The sequence below is a fragment of the Aulonocara stuartgranti genome (genome assembly GCF_965226115.1).
Source record: "Aulonocara stuartgranti genome assembly, chromosome: 23".
Classification (NCBI taxonomy): domain Eukaryota; kingdom Metazoa; phylum Chordata; class Actinopteri; order Cichliformes; family Cichlidae; genus Aulonocara; species Aulonocara stuartgranti.
This window is the reverse complement of record NC_138958.1, coordinates 3,688,929-3,701,827: the sequence shown is the minus strand read 5'-3', so window position 1 is coordinate 3,701,827 and position 12,899 is coordinate 3,688,929. Positions and strand designations below refer to the sequence as shown.

At 42.3% G+C, this 12,899-nt stretch overlaps 1 protein-coding gene across 1 annotated transcript; it reads left to right on the top strand.

Annotated features, from left to right (window-relative positions):
* Window positions 1–32: 32 nt before the first annotated feature.
* Window positions 33–12,491, top strand: ankrd24 (ankyrin repeat domain 24). The gene is made up of 22 exons (XM_082524860.1): window positions 33–137; window positions 370–438; window positions 2,155–2,285; window positions 2,723–2,811; window positions 2,898–2,962; window positions 3,094–3,151; window positions 3,325–3,395; window positions 3,475–3,581; window positions 4,312–4,484; window positions 5,429–5,502; window positions 5,857–5,976; window positions 6,103–6,222; window positions 6,349–6,478; window positions 6,643–6,821; window positions 7,458–7,621; window positions 8,093–8,871; window positions 8,974–9,290; window positions 9,952–10,185; window positions 10,648–10,824; window positions 10,908–11,069; window positions 11,355–11,420; window positions 12,133–12,491. The coding sequence occupies exons 2-22, from the start codon at window positions 403–405 to the stop codon at window positions 12,199–12,201; spliced, it is 3,321 nt and encodes a 1,106-aa protein (XP_082380986.1). The 5' UTR covers window positions 33–137; window positions 370–402; the 3' UTR covers window positions 12,202–12,491.
* Window positions 12,492–12,899: the final 408 nt, after the last annotated feature.

Sequence of the window (12,899 nt, the reverse complement as noted above, 5' to 3'; positions counted from 1 at the left end):
CAGTGCTGATTGGTTAATTTACGATTAGGGCGGGCGCATTCTTGCTGTCCGCCAGGCAGCAGTGACTTCAGTATTTTGCCGCGAGGAGCTCGTGGGACAGATGAAACCCTCACCTGGAGCTAGACGGTCGTCCACGGGTAGGCTGCACGTTTCTCCAGCTGTGTAATTGTGTGTCTGCATGAACTGCGTTAGTGTTGATGCTAGCCTGGTGGTGCATTCCCTATGTACTCCCCAAATTTTAGTACTAACCCTGTGGCTGGTCCACTGTTGAGAGCTGAGTAATGGGTAAATGAATCAAACCCTCCTTAAGACCCACTGAGAATTACACTAGCATTTTAACTTTAGTTCTTTTTTATTCTTACCTTGCAGTGCACCTGTTTAGACAAAGGCTGTCCAACCGTTATGAAAAGCCTGAAAGCAAAATTTAAAAAGATTGAGGTAAGAGCCATCTGTTGTGTGGCATCTTGAGTTTTACAGGTGGGTATGTTTTAAAGGAGCACACCTGTCTGATATGCTGCTTCAAGTTATTTGGTTTTTAAATGAATGTTAAGGTGTTGAACTGGACTGTGTTATGTAGTCATTTATACAGTCCCAGGTTGCTTTCTGTGTGTATGTGTAATGGGGGGCAGTGGGATTTGGTGTCACTGAGCAGCAGGAAGGCAGGACTGTCTCCAGACTGCAGCTGTAACCAGAGATCTCAGGTAGCCCTCAATTATTCACATGTACCTGCACACACACACATGCACACACAAATAGCTCCTATTATCCTGCTGTCATCCCTTTTCACATGAAAGCTGTTTAAAATGTTAACTTTACTTTTTAAATAAGAACCAACAGAGAATTATAGCAATCCTCTACACGATGCAGTGTGGTGTATTCAAACTGATAGGCTGCACTGAAAGTTGCTGGTTTATCTAACTAGACCTACTTGTGTTAGCATTTTCATGGTGGTGATGCTTTTAGAACAATTATAGGCTTTTCTTTGTGCTGTATCACCCTGACTTAGTGGCAATGAAGGTTACCTCTTTAGGTGAGACTGTGTGGACTATAACTTAACACTCCAAGAGGCCAGATAGGTAAAATTGCTAGTTCGGGCTGTCCTGTTTTTGTGGTTTGTACCTATTTGTGTTTGTGTCTTGCTTTTCTCCCGTTCCCTATAAATGACGTCCCAAACCTGCAGAGCAGCGTGCAGCTTGTCCAGCTCCCTTTTCCTGTTTTTGCTGAGTCCTCACATCGCACAGGCCCTACTCTGAAGCTGCAGAGGCACAGATCTGTGACGCTGACGCTAAGGGGTACTGTTGGAAGACCTGGCAAAAAAAAAAAAAACTAATGAAGAAAAGAAATGAGGTGGCTATAGAGAGGAAGGCACAAGAGAAAATGTTAGGTTAGAGAAAGGAGGGCAGTGAGGAAAGGAGGGAGAGTGTGTGTGGTGCAGTGGATAGACTGTTACGACTCTGCTAGCAGCTGGAGCAGGACGAAAGGATGCTGTTTTAAATGCGGAGAGGGAGGACAGAAAATAGCTGTGTTATGTGTAAGTGCGTCACAGTTTATGTGTGACAGTCCTTCGTTTTCACTGGAGGTATGATTTCACAAGAGCATAAATTCTCTGGTAGGTAGAGCTTTGCTGTGTTTTTGCTCTGACCTCTAAAGGGTAGCTTAAAGAAACTTAGGGGTAGCTGATTTTTTCTCTCGATCATTTGGAGTGTGTTTGTATTGTTATGAAGCCAGGTGGCAGTGTGTATTGTCTGATAGGAAACACTGCGGTGGCTTCGTATACTGTAGCTGTATTTAGTTGTGTGTGACACCCTGTTAGCAGCATGGATCCTCAACAGCCTGTTTATAGCCTGATGAAGAGGTTCTGTCCTTGTTTCAGCCTGCTACCGCTGCCAGTAGGTATCACATAGAAATATAAGTGATTTTTTTTGCCTCCGTAGTTTATAATATTTCTGTATTTAAGTTATTTTGCATAAACTATAAAATTGTTGTGCTCTGTTGTCTTTACTGTGTTTTTCTTTTCTTTACTGGATCATTATCACTAGTTGTTGCCCATTCTAACTGCTCCATATTTCTCAGTCAACTGTTGTGTTGAATGGTAAGAGAAGTGGTACGGTATCAGTTTTCGTGGTGACCTGTTCTCTGTTTTGGCCCCCTCAGAGTCAGGACTGGAGTAAGAGTGATGAAAGGCTCTTGCAGGCTGTGGAGCAGAATGAACCCGATAAAGTCTCAGCTCTCATTGTCAAAAAAGGTCTCTGTCCTACCAAGCTGGATGCTGAGGGCAAGTCGGCGTAAGTTGAGTGCCTAAGTCTGCTGTGCCTTCAACCCTGTTGAAAATTTGTATCCAGGTAGTACCAGGAAGCCAACCAGTTCAAATGAACTCTACCATTTATGCCAAGAAGAGTGGTCAAATATCAGCTAGACCTGTGCCAGAAACTTACCAACAGTTACCAAAAAGTGCACCTTAGACAAAAACTCTGGAAAAAAAACTGTCCAAAGAAATCATTAAAAAACTTAAATTACAATCACATTCATGTCCATAATTAGGGAATGTCAATCTATGACCACAAGTGTAAATAAAAGTAACTAGAATCTTGAGCTGAAACTTAACTGATGAGAAGGATCACTAATTGTGACATTTTGCAATAGAAATGCAGAAATAAAAGCCATTTTTATTTTTATCCTCTCACCTGTAAGATGTGGTGGCATGTCCTGTTTCTCCTGACAGGCTTCACCTCTCTGTATCCCGAGGCCGGCTAGATTGTCTGGAGGTTATCATCTCTCATGGTGCAGACATCAGCGTCACCGATGGGGCTGGTGAGGGATTTTATTAAACAGAAACATAGTTGTATCCTGTAAGCCACTGGGCTGTTTATAAAATACATGTAACTGTCTGACTCCAGGCTTCAGCGCCCTTCATCTTGCAGCCAAAAATGGCCAGTCTGAGTGCTTAAAGAGGCTGTTACAGGTAAAAAAAAAAAACCCCAACAATGACACCATAGCTAATCAATTAATTATTGAAATCATTAATAAAAATAATGGCCATTATTTTAAATATTTATCCGGTTACCAATGATGCGTGCTTGTTTCCTCTAACAGGAACGAATGGCGGTAGACTGCACGGACAGCATTGGAAGGACACCGCTCCATCTTGCAGGTCGCTGTTACAGCATAAAATTATTACACCAGTTTATTTAATTCCATAACAGTTTGCTTATAACAAGATTTTATTGATCGTTCTGTTTAGAAATTCAGTTGAATTTAATCATGTCATTGCAAAACGCACTATATGCAAACTTTTAATTGCCTGAACGCTGGTTATACTCACAGCGGTCAGTGGTTGCATGTCCTGCACTGAGACCCTGTGGGACTTTAAAGCCAATCTGGATGCCCAGGACACTGTAAGTTTGACAATTTAGCTGTTTGGTTTGCTGTTTTTGCTGACCCAAAATAAATTTTATTTTTATTTATTTTTTTCAGGACGGGGCCACCCCTCTGATATTGGCAGCCCAGATGAGTAGAGTGGAACTGTGTGTCTTTCTATTGGGTCGAGGTGCAAATGCAAACATACAAGATAATCAAGGAAGGTAGTGAACTGTTATTGATAGTATCCCAAATATTGTTTTCCTTGCATGGCTTGGTGAGGCAGGGTATGACTGCTTGGGCCTTCATTTCCTGTTTCTTGAAATCATTATAGATGCAATGACTGAAGTCAAACAGGTTGGAATTTCACATCACTAGAAAGTGTCATGAAACCACTAGAACCCTCTAGCTAAGCTAGAACAAAAATAAAATCTCTTCAGGATTACTCCCACAGCAGTCTGGGTCTGCAGAAAGGATTCCCATAGAATTACTCCAGTAGTCGAGAGATTTGGAGGGATGCAGGTCAGGATCTCCAGCTGGGGCAACAGCTTTCGGGTTGGCTTTAGACGGCCCCTTGGAGAGGATTACTAGAGAACAGTCCTCGGGTTAAAATTAACAAGGGAAAAGACACAAATTTGACATAAAATGAAAAACTGCAGTATTTTCTGCTTCATATTGAGTATCCTGCAGTGTGTTTGTTTTTTGTTTTTCAAAACACATCCTGACTTTTATAACTGGAAACTTTGAACAAAATGAAACATTGCGCCTTTTTTTAGCATATTTTATTTTGCAATGATTGACATGCCAAACGAGATAACTCTGCACAATATGTAAGTGAAGGCCTGGAAAGAAATAAACATTCTCTAATACTTCTGTAGTTTCTTTTTGTATTGCATTCCTCATCGTAAGTATTTTTTTTATTGCCTTGTAATTATATATTGTGTGGGGTCACAGGTCTGCGTTGATGCTGGCCTGTGAGAGTGACAGCGTTGAGACTGTAGAGGCTCTGCTGAGAGGTGGGGCCAACACACAGCTGGTCGACGGCCTCGGACACAAAGCTACCGACTACAGCGTAACCACAGGCAACCAACGTATCATTGAGATGCTGCAGGATGGAGTACCTTCAGGTATGAGGCCCAAGTTTTCTTTCAGTAGTGTTTGCATTTGCTTTTGTTCTAAGATCTCAAAAGACCTGTCTCAGTAGTGCAGCTCAGATAATCAAATTACTGAATGTTTGGGAATGGTGAAAACACAGCTACTCTGATCCCCACTGTAACACATGGTACACAGTGACTTTCCAGAGATAATCAGACCCAGAGTATGGTTTGAGTTGCTGTGATATTCCAGATCCAGACATTCTCATTGGCCTCCTTGGAAAACAACTGTAATAGAGGGAAGTGGATCAGAAGGACAGCTGGGCGTGATTGTAAAGTGGGGCATAAAAATGAAAAAGGCTGCTTCCGCTTTTATCTCTCAACAAAGACTTTGCTGATAGGTTACATGGAAAACAGATGTTTGACTTTTTTTGAGAAGATGAAGGAGGTAATTTGGTGTGCACATGATGCCTGACCACATCGGTTCATAATAATTTGAGAGATTTTCATAGATTTACTGCATAATACATGAATGGCACCCATGTAAACTGCATATTAGAAAGGGATTTCAGGGCATTGTCTGCATGTTTTTCTAGCTGTTTTCTGAGTCTCTGTGCAAGTGAGGTTTAAGTGCTTTAATGTTTCTTTCCCTATGCATACATAGTCTCTGAGGGCGCAGGGGAGGAGGTAATGTTGCATATTCTTGTGCTGCATCACTCCTTCCATAAATGAGATCATGGCTCACTTTGGCAATCATATTGTGCATGTTTTCCAATATGAGGTCATTGTTTTTTTCGTTTTGTTTTTTTTGTGCTGCTTTCTTTGTGTTGGCTTTCTTTCTCTTTAGTTGGCGACCTTTTGTCTCATCTTGATTTTCTCCATTTTTTCCCTTTTGTTTGTTTTTTTAAGTTGAGTTTGATCTTTGCTTGCTTGTTATCACCCTCTCACCTCAATGCAGCCTTCTCAAACCCCCTCAGCCGCTTCATCAGTGCAAGGGGGGACTACCCCCCGCAAACGGAAAGCTCCTCCACCACCTCGGTCTCCTCTTCAGGTACTGTAAGAAACATGTTAGTGGGCACGAAACATTTCTCTGTTCAGTGTTGTCAGTATCTCCTGTACCCTAAACATGAAGTGATATTAGTTTAATAGTTGAGAAATGTTACACCTGAGATTTTCTTTTGATTGACTGTAGGAAATAAAAAGATGTGAATGAATTTTTAGTTTACAGCTCCACTTGGCACTCTGAAAGAATTGGCAGGTGTCCCTGTTTATACTAATTGTACCATCATTTCTTTGGTGAAATCTCTAAGCTACAACATTGCTTCTCAAGACATTAACTGGATTGTTTATTGATCTGTGTGATGTGATTCTCTTGATTATTTTTTTTCTGATCTCAAAAATGCAGGGTGTGCCACCTTCCCAAAAGTCCCAGAGTTCAGCTCCTCCTGCCCACTCTCCAGAGCCCCATCAGTCCCAGTCCCCACCTCCCTCTCCCCAGCCTCAAGAAACCCAGCAGTCACCCCAGGTTAGCACTGTAATGTTGGCTCTTATTTGGCTTTTAAGGGTTTCTTCCTTTATCTTAACATAAAAGGCAGACTATTGTTGGTTTAATTATTTTGTGTTGGGTTGTTTTTTGCTTGTTTTGTTTTAGGCTGAAGACGAGGAGGTGTTTGAGGAGATTCGGCGGCTGCGACTGGAGAGAGGCCGTCTGCTCCAGAAGATCAAAGCCTTGGAGCAGCAGCAGCAGAGTGCCCTCTCTGCCTTGGAGGAGGTACTGAACAAGAGTCTCCTTAATGCCTTGCGTGCATTCCCTTATTTTGTTTAAACCATGAGTGATTGAAATTGTACTTTCTGAATGCAACTGCAGTGGCCAATATTATGTGTGTTTGCTCACTAGCTTTCCCAACTAAAGAAACGTCTGGAGGAGGCAGAGGCAGAGAGGGACAAACTGCTTGAGGAACTGAAAGCAGTCCATGGTATTGGGGCGAGTGACTCTGAGGACCTGGATGAAATGCTGGACTTCCCAGGTATGCGATCCAAATATTTGTGACCGTTCCCGTCCCTAGCACAGAGCGTGCATGCACTTCATGCCGGTGTCATTGCTGTGCCACTTGGGTATTCTTACATCTTTCATGTCAGGGAGTCATGCTGATTTATTTTTGTCTTTGTTTCTTTTTAACTTTCGCTCTAGAAAAGCTGCTCTCCAAGCGCTCCAGAGCCTCCCCTGCTCAGGATGAGGCCTCTTCTCAAACGGACATTGACTCAGTCAGCCCCTCTCCTGCCCCTGCAGACCCAGGAGCTGTTGCTGAGCTGCATAAACAAATAGAGGAGCTTACTTCCCAGAATGCTGAACTTGTTCTGAAAGTTCAGGTCAGGCAGCATAAATGCATAAATACACAGCTAATGCATAAGTACCTACTCTCACACATGCACAGACACCATTTTCATGCCTTCATTATGTTGGCTCATTAACAAAGATAAATTGGTAGTCAAAAGAGTATTAATTGGTTTCCTGGCAAGAGATGAAGATTCTGTTTCAAGAGTTGCTGAGTGTCCTTCATTCAAGCATTAGTCATGACCACTTAAACTTTGGGATGCTTCACTTTGGTGCACTAATGTACCCAGGCAGTTAGTTCATTTAGGTATAAATAGAACACAGCAACATCAGATGTAGACATGGAGGCATTTTGCAGGCGTTCTATGCTGACCGGTTCATGCTAGTTGAAGTTAATCAGAGCTTATTAGTGCTGATGGTTTTATGAAGCATTCTGTTATAGTGTGATTGTTCATTCCCCACTGGAAACATGAAAAGTCAATAAAGACTTAAATAAACTGAAGTAAAATTGAATTGAACTGGCAGTATATGCTCATGTGCTCACACTGTCACAAAAACGTGGTACTCTAACGACACTACCTGAATTTTCTGTGCACATTCTGTTGGGCTCACATATTGAAGCTAACTGAGTTTTTAATAAGCTGCTATAGTTTCACCTCTGTTGTGTACAGATGTTGGAGATGTTCGAGAAGGATGACACAGACATGCAGACCTCCAGTTCGGACTTTGTCCCTCTCGTTCAGTATGAAACCCTGAGAAAAGAGTATGAAACCCTTCAGGAGCGCTTCTCTCAGGCCCAGGCTTCAGCAGAGGCTTCAAGTGTGGAAGAGCAGCAGTAAGAATTTATTTGAAATACTACCACTTCAAACTAGAATCACAGGAAGAGTTCCCGTTCACTGGCTCTGGCCTTCATTCTAAAATGTGCTTATTTACAAATTGAGTCCTCATGACATAAGGCTTCATGACTGCTGTTGCATCATGTGTATTATTTTTCTTTGAAAAAATATAAAACCTCATCTGTGTTGCAGCTAAGCAACAAAACACTTCAATAATACACTGAGAAAGTGTTATCTAATTCTGAAGCAGTCACTCATTTACACCCTTGTTTGTTTAACAATAAGCTGTATGTCACTTGTTTTCATAAAGGCTAAATATTTATAATTGATTAGAATTTACGTTGGGTTTTTTTTGTTTTTTGTTTTTTGAGGACATCACCTTGTGTTGTTTTCTGTAATAACTAAACGTCTGACTCATATGAATATAGCATGTTTTCTTAATTTCACTTCAAGTCTCTGTTGTTTTGCAGTGATGATGAGCGCTCTCAGGGAGGAGCTGCAGATTTAGAGAATACAGAAGCTCTGAAGGAGAAGCTGCGTGAGCTGGAGGAGCAGTTGGCCTCTTCCAAATCTGAGCTGGAGGAGCTAAAGGAGCAGATGCGTGTCGGGGTGCTTTCTGTGGAGTGTGGTATAGGGGATATTGCTGCAGCAGGTGCTGGGGCTTCAGAGGAGGGCCTGAGCCAGGAGGCAGAGCAGCTGAGAGCCAGGGTGACAGAGTTGGAGGAGGAGCTTTCTAAAAGAACGGGTGAGGCTGGGGGTCAGAGCAATTCGGACAGTGACATAATCAAACAGCTGACAGAGAAAGTAAAGGAACTCCAGGCTGCTCTGGCCCAGAAGGAGTCTACAAAAGAGGAAGAGGAGAAAGAAGACAAAATAGAAGATACAGAAACAGTGAAGTGCCTACGTGACAACGTTGCTAAGTTGGAGGCAGCCCTGGCAGAGAGCAGGTTATCAGAAAAAGATAGAGGCGGAGCAGGAGATGGAGATCAGGTCCATCGCCTTCAGGAGCGTTTGCACGAGCTAGAGGGAGAACTGAGGAAATGTGTGCCCCGCTCGGAGCTGGAGGAGGTGCAGGTGAATCTGGGACTCCAGTGTGAGCAGCTGGCAAGGGAGAGGGCGGATGTGGCTAGAAGGCTCAACGATGCCCTCCTGGAGCTGGAGAGACTCAGACCTCCACCACACGGAGAAGAGGAAGATGAAGAAGAGGAGGAAGAGCATTCAGAGAGTTCAGAGCCCTCAGTCATATCAGGTACAACTGATAATGCAGTGTCATTTTGCATGAGTAGAAAACCATTGTATTTAGTTCACAGGTTGAGTTCATGTGTTATTATTTGTGCCTCTGTCCAATCAGAGCACTCCAGACGCACCTTAGCAGCAGTGAGAGAAGAACTTGAAGTAGCGAGGCAGGAAGCAGCTCAGGCTCTGGATTGTCTGTGCGCCGAGCGAGAGAGCCGGGCACAGGACGCCCTGCAGCTGAAGGACACGGTGCCACTTGCGAAACATAAAGAGGCGCTGTCGGCGGTGTCAGAACAACTTGCTCAGACACTGCAAGAGCTCCAGGAAGAAAAAACCCTTCGGGGCCATGCTGAGGAGCAGGCTGCCTCACTGGAGACTAAACTGCAGGCCATGCAGGATGCCATTCCCAAAGAGGAGCATGAGAAAGTCAAGGTCAGCAGAAATGTACAAATATGATAATAACAGCTCAAAAGGTCAGTGATCAAAAGTAGCTGATAAGGCCGGGCTCTTCTTAAATATGTTAAATATAGACTCAGCAGAAGAAGCTTGTTGATAAATGGAAGGAAAACCATTTCCTCCACTTTTAAAGGACAGGTTCACATTTTTTCATCACCTTAACTCACGTGCACAATATACAGTAATAAGTTGCTGTAATTGTTCTGTAAAAAGCTAATTGTGAGTGAATCTGCCTGCAGTGAAAATTAATACATTTTATCTGAAGCATGAAACTTCAGGGCCTGAATGATGCCTCCATTTTTTCCTGAAAAATCTTTAATATTAAATACAACGAATTACAAAATGGGCATTTGCAGTTTCTTTAAATTGTTTATTGAGGTATGGAGAGAAGTAAGAGCTATGCACATGTGCTTTTAGTTGACTTCTCCTTCTGCTTTTAATTTTATTCAACCACAACTCTTAAGCAAACAGATCCCTTGTTAATGAACCTTGCCATCTTGCACATTATTAAATGGCATATGATAATAATAATAATAATACTACTGATATTGAATTTCCAAATTTTAGAAGTTTGTTTTAAATGCACACATGGTCAGACGGAATAAAACTCTTCAGTTAATCCTGGCTCGTCTCACAGGCAGAGCTCCAGCACGCCCTGCAGGAAAGTGAGAGCGGTGCAGCAGCAGCTCGGGATGCTCTGAGTGAGAAGGAGATGGAACTGAGAGAGCTGAAATCCCAGAAGGCTGCAGAACAGGGTCTGATTTCTAAGGAGGATCACGAGGCCCTTCGGCTCTCTTTGCAGGCTGAGATCAACGCCGTCACGGCCCGTTTCAACGATCTTACTCGTAAACACGAGAAGACCTGCACTGAGGTCTGTGTGTCTATGATATTATGTGAGACCTCAGATGTTATTGTTTTGCAACAGCAGCAGTAGCTGTGGGCCTTGATGCCCTCCTGCCTGCCTTTACATTATCCTACTCCATTACTTCTGTACTTTTTGCTGCAATGACCCATCTGAGTCATGTACTAAATTTGCTTGTGCACTACCAATTCAAAATATAACAAAACAGCAGAAAGCAATACAGCTATCCTACTAATTTAAGTTTTTATTATATATTTTTGCATTTAATTGATTTTAATTGCTGTAAAAAAATTAACTTCCCAAATGTGGGATAAATAAAGTACATCTAATCTCATTTTAGGGACACTCCAAATTGAATTTTCCTTCACATCTGCTGTTGCATTTAAATAATAAACTAAACGGCTAAATGCAGAGATTTTTTTTTTTATTAAGAGGCAGGATGAGACTGTTGGTATTATTTGTCTACTGCAGGTATTCCAGGTACAAAGGGAGGCACTCTTTAACAAGAGTGAGCGGCAGGTCGCAGAGTCGCAGCTCGCCACAGTTCAAAAACAACTTGCTGAACTACAAGCCCAGTCAACCCATATCCAGGAACTCCACAAAGACATCCAGGAATCGCAGAGCCTCGTGAAAGAGAAGGACCGCAAGGTGAGATGCTAGCTGTTCATGAAGTTCACGGCTGCTCTTGAAGAACAAGGTTGTGAAAAGTGATGTGTTCAATATGTGTGCAGATAACAGAGCTGTCAAAGGAGGTGTTCCGACTGAAAGAGGCCCTGGGGGCTCTCTCGCCTCCTCTCGGAATCACCTCTTCCTCCTCATCAACCCATCATGGTAACCCTGGACAGCAAATGGCTCTGCAGAATAGGATTGCCATCCTCACTCAACAGCTCCAGGTGATCTATTAGATTCAAAGTGAAAATGTACTCATAAGTCTGGACGAATAAAAAGGTTTTGAGTGGTTTTTCATTCTAAATGTTTGGATAGATATAATTGATCTGAGGCCAGCAGGGAGCTTATTCAAATGAACACAACCACAATAACTGAAGTCAGCTTTTAGTGCACTTGGATCTAATTCTGGGAACAGTTAAAAGATCTACACTTGATGACTGGAAAGGCCTGACTGGGTTGTAGACAGATTTGTACTGTAATATGATAATGATATTGTCCTTTTTTTGCAGGATTGGGAGAGAAAGCACAAAAAAGTGGTGACTGTATACCGCTCACACTTACTGGCAGCTGTGCAGGTCAGTTCAGTGCACTCATATGCACAACAATTAGGACTGAAATGGAAATTTGTTGAGGATTTGTTTGTGTGTCTGTGTCTACTTTGGATCACACAACAGCAGTCTTTGTATAATTACATCAGGTGCGTACACATTGTTGACCCTGTTGTTCTGACTTTTTAACCCTCAGCTGTAAAAGACGGAGTACTGTAGTCATCCTGCCAGGCAGGCAACGCTAACACACACGTTTATGAGTGTGATAACTCCAGAATGATGCAACATAGGAGTTTCAAACTGATACAAAGGTGTATCTACTATAAATCTCGGACAAATTTAGATCTCAGTGACCTTGACCTCAAGGTCAATGTCAAATTGATACCAAAGGTATATCTAATAGGAGCCTGAGGGGTACCACTGGCTGCCGCCTGTATTTTTCAGTTGATTTATCTAGATCACAGTGATTTTTAGTGTTCAGTTCATTGTTCATTTGTTATTACCTTTTGGCGTGCTAGCTATAATTTATTGTTCTATGTTGTTGAGCTGGCTGCATAGTTGCTTACCTTTAATGCTTTTAGCAGGTAGGAATTGTCTTCTTGATGCCTCTCTTAAAATGGGACAGTTATTGTAATGTTTAGTTGGTGACATTGTTTTTCTGGAAATACAAGTATCTTGGACTGCTATTTGCAGTATCGGTTACCTTTCATTTCAAGATGGCATCATCGTCTGTCAACAGGGTCGCATGGATGAAGAGGTGCAGCATTTGCTACTCCAGATCCTGAAGATGACACACGAGGGGCAATGAAATTTAGAGCATCTGCAAGTTTCTCTCAGCTCCAGTCCCCTCTACAGGGCAGCATAGCAGCTCTATCACAGCAGCCTGTGGGACCAGTACCCAGTATAAAGCCAAATACAACTGATCTGTGGTCAGGTATAGCTGCATGCTTGTAATGTAGTAACCCAAACAACCGATAGAAAAATGGAACATGGAGTGCCTTTATTGTGTAGTATGTGAGGAGTTTATGAAAGCAGAATGTGAATGTGACAGAGTGAATATTTAGACGATACCAGATGCATTGATTTGTTTTTTTTTTATATAATAGTTTTAATTAAAAAAAGAAGATAAATTCTCTGCGGTTCACTGTGTTCTTTTTAAAGTGATCCATCAAAGAGTGTCGGTTGACTGACTCTGGGCTTAACTGTGGACCTGATACATTAGCACACAAATATAGGATCCATTCCAGTAACTATACTATGGAGTGTGCGAGAAAAATGCATAGTAATATGTCAAATGCGTATTTAAAACACTAAGGGTCCTTATTTTACAGTATGTAAGCCAGCATGCTGTTCTGGCCATCCTGATCCATGACCCTCTGCAGCAGCTATACACATACATTAAGGAAGCTAGAGACACAATATTTGAACCAACTAATATGCCTGAAATACGTGCATACAACCATTTATACTTTGTGAGGATAAAAACACGGTGTAAACAACTTTCAG

Excerpts from the sequence above, each read along its gene's own strand:
- ankrd24 (XM_082524860.1), top strand. The coding sequence starts at position 403 with ATGAAAAGCCTGAAAGCAAAATTTAAAAAGATTGAG. Across the intron at positions 2,286-2,722 it reads GATGCTGAGGGCAAGTCGGC|GCTTCACCTCTCTGTATCCC; the intron begins GTAAGTTGAGTG and ends TTCTCCTGACAG. Across the intron at positions 5,977-6,102 it reads AAACCCAGCAGTCACCCCAG|GCTGAAGACGAGGAGGTGTT; the intron begins GTTAGCACTGTA and ends GTTTTGTTTTAG.